At 44.0% G+C, this 5152-nt stretch overlaps 1 protein-coding gene across 1 annotated transcript; it reads left to right on the top strand.

Moving 5' to 3' along the window:
* Positions 1-2274: 2274 nt before the first annotated feature.
* LOC145110972 (uncharacterized) lies at positions 2275-3426 on the top strand. The gene has a single exon (XM_079047277.1). It carries the CDS (start codon positions 2275-2277, stop codon positions 3424-3426), a length of 1152 nt encoding a protein of 383 aa, XP_078903403.1.
* The last annotated feature ends 1726 nt before the right edge of the window (positions 3427-5152 follow it).

Consider the following 5152-nt stretch of genomic DNA (forward strand, 5'->3'; position numbering starts at 1 on the left):
CTCTTAGATTAAAATGGATTGAAAACACATAATCAATTAACTTTTCTATTAATCTAATAAACTCATATGAACAAAGATAATTCACATCAAAATTTTTTTCAAGTAATTAGCATAACTTTTAAACTAATACAATTCGATTTTTCAGCTAATTTTGCAAGTATAACAAGAAAACAAGCCTTGGCTTTGATACCACTGATGGGTTTTTGCGCATTCTAACACTCCTAAGTGTACATGCAACCCTAAATACCTTGGATCTATGTTTTCTCTATTATACATGCAATTATGAACTTTCCAAGGTATTACCCTATCTAGCATACAATACTTGATACTTGGGTAATCAAATGGATAGAATACATACCTTTGTTTGATGTAGCTTGTCTCCATGAAGCTTGAGTGCCTAGTGCCCCAAGTGTGACACCTCAAATGGTTCACACAACACCAAATGCACATGGAATGACTTGAGAGAAATGGAACACTCCTTGAAATCGTCTAGCCCTCATATTCACACATTAGTGCACGATTTCTTGAGCCATGTGATTCTTTTATATGGTGGCTATTAGGGTTACACCATGTAACTCATAACTTTACCCATTCCTTATGCTCCATGGATTTTAACCTCCATGGAGTATCCATGGGTCACCCCATGGACTTAGTCCAACATAAGGAATCTTGGATCACAAGCCCACATATATAAGAATGAATGATTTACACAATCAACCCATATATTTAATTAGTCTCCTTTTGATCACTTAATTAATTCCAAATTAATTCTTGATCAATACTAATTAAATAACCTTATTAATATATTAGAACTTATAATATATTAACCAACCTTAAGTGTTATTTCTCTCATTATAGTCTATCCAAATGCATGATGCCATGCAACCCAAATGGACCATGTCGGGTCGGGTCAAGTCTTACCAATTATAGTTATGGACTTAGACATTAATCCAACATGTACATCAACACAGGCAGCTCGGCGAACATCATCTACAAACATTGTTTCCGTCTCCTCCCAGACAGATGAAAAGAGAACCTCAAGCCTACCACGGGAAGGCTCGTGGGTTTCACAGGCCATAGCTTGTGGCCCATAGGTACAATTCACCTGCCTCTCACACTGACAAGCCACGACAAGCAGCCAAGGAAGACGGCTCTAATCGATTTCGTCGTAATACGACATCCGGCAGATCATAACATCATTCTGGGAAGGACAACTATACTCAATCTTGGGGCAGCCCCATCAACAATGCACGGGATCGTACAATTTAGCACCACCGAAGGGCCAGACACAGTCCTCGCAACCCCGCCAAGGGAACTGTAATGTTTCGAAGTCATGCGGCCGACAGAAATATTACAAGAATGCAAAAAGGCACGGGTCGAGTTAACAAATGGGAAAGAGATCATCCACGAAGAATACCCATATTCGCCAAACAAATTTGAAGGAATATTGAGGTATACGTCGACGACATGGTCATCAAAAGCCCAGACGAAGAGAAGCTACTAGAAGACATGGAGGAAACCTTCAAGATGCTAGAAAAAGTCAAGATGAAACTAAACCCCGACAAGTGAACCTTCAAAGTAGAAGAGGGGCAGTTTATGGGATACTACGTCACTAGGCAAGGAATACAGTCTAACCCAGTCAAGGTGGATGAGTTCATGGAGACCCCATTGCCAAGCACCCTCAGAGATGCCCAAGGCTTGAACTGAAAGCTCACAGCCCTCAGCCGCTTCATTTCGAAATCAGTTGAGAAGGCTATGCCACTCTTTCACACGCTCAAGGGTTGTATCGAGAAAAATAACTTCCAATGGACAGCAGCGGTAGAGGAAGCACTCCAACAAATCAAATAGGCCTTGCATAAATTACCCACACTCACTAGTCCTATCCCAGGCGAGACGTTGAAAATATACCTCTCAACCTCAGCTGAAGCCATCTCGTCTGTTTTGTTCATGGAAAGAGAAGGAAGGCAGACACCGGTCTACTTTGTTAGTCGGGCATTGTAGGGCCCCAAACTCAATTATCCCACTCTCTAAAAGCTAGTGCTCGCGCTCATCTATGCTACGCGGTTCCTGAGACGCTACTTCCAGGCGCACCAGATAGAAGTACTTACAAACTGTCCAATCAAGCAAATACTGCTCAATCCAGAGACCTTTGGGCGACTCGAAAATTGGGCAATCGAATTGGACGAGCACGACATCAATTATCGTCCACGAACGAGCATCAAAGGACAGGCGCTTGTAGATTTCCTGCTCGAAATCCCCGGGGGAGGGGAAGACATGAATCAGGGAGGAATACTAGCGGCAAGGAAATCACCAAAGGATAGCCGGAGATGGACATTATACACAGACGGTGCATCTAGTAGGGAAGGCTCAGGAGCGGGCCTAATCTTAACCAGCCCAGAGGGGGAGGAGGTCACGTACGCCCTCCTTTTTTACTTCCATACCTCCAATAATGAAGCGGAATACGAGGATTTGTTTGTCGGCCTGCGGCTGGCCAAGAAAATGGGGGCGGAAGCAGTGGTAGCCCTGACAGACTCAAGACTAGCCGCCAACCAAGACAACGGAAACTTCGAAACAAAAGATAAAAGGATGGAGAAGTATGTCAAGATAGTGCAGCGACTCGTCAAGCCCTTCAAGGAGTTCATCATTAAGCAAATACCAAGAAATGAGAACAGAAGGGAAGATTTCCTAAGCAAGCTGGCGTCAACATGCATTGACCACCTGTCCAAGAAGGTCTTAGTGGAGGTGCTCGAAGAAGGAAGCATAGACGAGCGGCAGGTGAACAACTTGACGACAACCAAGCGCACATGGATTACACCTCTGATCGAGTATTTGCAACACGATATTTTACCAGACAGCCATGAAGAGGCCAGGAAAGTACGTGTTAAAGCGCCCTCGTATGCGCTTGTGGACGGGCAATTATATAGGAAGGGATTTACGACACCTTGGCTAAAATGTGTAGACGAGGCCAAAGGCAATGAAGCGCTCCAGGAGGCACATGCTGGTCAGGCGAGCGCGCACGAGGGAGCGCGCGCCTTGGCAGGAAAGGTGCTCCGCATGGGCATCTACTGGCCAACCACACATCATGATGCGGCAGAGTTAACAAAAAAATGTGTGGAATGCCAGGTGTACTCCCCACTCCAGGGGAACCCTTCGGCTCCCCTGACAAACATATTCATCCCGTGGCCATTCTACCAATGGGGGATAGACATCGTGGGGCCGTTCACAGAGGCCCCGGGCAAGGTAAAATATTTGATCGTCGCAGTAGATTACTTCACAAAGTGGATAGAGGCCGAACCATTGGCATGTATACCGGGGAGGCAGGTGATCAAATTCACATGGAAAAACATCGTGATCAGATTTGGGATCCCCAAGATACTCATCAGCGATAACGGGCTGCAGTTTGTCGAGAACCCGTTCAGAGAATGATGCACCGACAAGGGAATCATACAGAGGTTTACATCAGTAGCGCACCCTAAAAAGAATGGAAAGACAGAGGTGTCCAACAGAATGATCGTCAATGGAATCAAGAAGCGTCTTGGGAAAGCTAAAGGAAATTGGGCCAAAGAATTGCCAACCGTACCGTGATCATACAGGATAACACCAAGAGTAAGCACGCAGGAAACCCCATTCAGCCTCACATACAGCGCATAGGCAATACTACTAGCGAAACCGACGGTGGGGTCGCTAAGAGCAACCCACTCCGAAGAAGAAACCAATTCCCAGGACCTAAGGATGAACCTGGACCTCCTCGAAGAACGACGCGAACAATCCAACATCTTACAAGCTGCTTACAAACACACTGTCGAAAGGTATTATAACCAGCGGGTCAAAGAAAAAGCTTTCAAAGTGGAAGACCATGTGCTAAGGCGCAATGAGGCAAGTCGGGCCCAACCACAGGGCAAGTTGGGTCCCGTTTGGGAAGGACCATATAAGGTCATCAAAGCCAGTCATAGTGGCGCATATACACTAGAAACGATGGAAGGAAAACAGATTCTGAGGACTTGGAATGCGGAAAACCTAAAGAAATTCTACTTCTAGTGCGTCCACAAGCTGATCACTTAAAGGAAACGGCTAATGCCAAAGACTCAGAGCGCTTAGGCAGATAACTCCATCTTTTATTCAAAATAGTATGGGGTCGAGCAACACTTCTCCCCTACTTCAAAATACTCAGTATATTGAAAACAGGAGTCCTATCTATAATACTTAGCGTATTAACTCCAAAACGTTAAGTTTATTTAAAAGTACTTAGCGTATTAATTCTAAAATACTCAGTGTATTGAAAACAGGAGTCCTATTTATAATACTTAGTGTATTAACTCCAGAAAATTCAGTTTCTTATTTTTTATACTTAGTGTATTAATTCTGAAATACTTAGTGTATTGAAAATAGATGTTCCTTCCATAATATATAATGTATTAAGCCCAAAGGCTCAACAGGATAAGCTCTACCCATAATACTCTGTGTATCGAACACAGTGTATTTGTGTGGCTCAGAACAGGCCACAAAGGGTTAAATATTCAAAATGCTTATGCAATGGAAATAACAAACATATTCATGTGGCTCAAGAGCCATAATTGATATAACATGCACGGGAGCAATCAAACTAGATAGACTATACGGAAAGCAAAATACATAAGAAGCTATTACAAAAGCAAGGCCTACAAGGCAGGCATTAACAAACTATCCGTTCAGCAAAACAACAAGTTACAAAGCTTCAAAGTTTTTTTCACACCCAAGAGGGGAAGAACACGATACAGAGTACCTTAAGAAACAACAGGATCAACACCACCATCACCATCTTTCAATCATGGATCATCGGCATTAGAACTGCACTACCACCCACATTCTTGCCATCATCATCACCGCCATCACCATCATCAACACCAGTTTTACCACCGGCACCCTCGCCGCCATAACCGTCAATTACCATACCCTCAGGGGTCCCTTTAGCATTGTCAAAAGCACAAAGTTCTCGGACGCCCTAAATTCTTAAATCTCCTAAACCTAGCAGAGACACATGATCCATACTGGCAAAAGCAAGAAGGACTTTGTTCACACTTAAAGCAGGGCCCGACCGGGAATCACTAGCACTGGGATTGAGGGAACCAGAACCCGTTTTATACATCAAGTTGCTACGACCAGACTCTTCTGT

Source organism: Lactuca virosa, chromosome 5, assembly GCF_052849685.1.
Source record: "Lactuca virosa cultivar CGN04683 chromosome 5, Lactuca_virosa_CGN04683_v6, whole genome shotgun sequence".
Lineage (NCBI taxonomy): Eukaryota > Viridiplantae > Streptophyta > Magnoliopsida > Asterales > Asteraceae > Lactuca > Lactuca virosa.

What these genes read in the sequence shown, in the direction of transcription:
- LOC145110972 (XM_079047277.1), top strand. Translation starts at nt 2,275, where the DNA reads ATGAATCAGGGAGGAATACTAGCGGCAAGGAAATCACCAAAGGATAGC.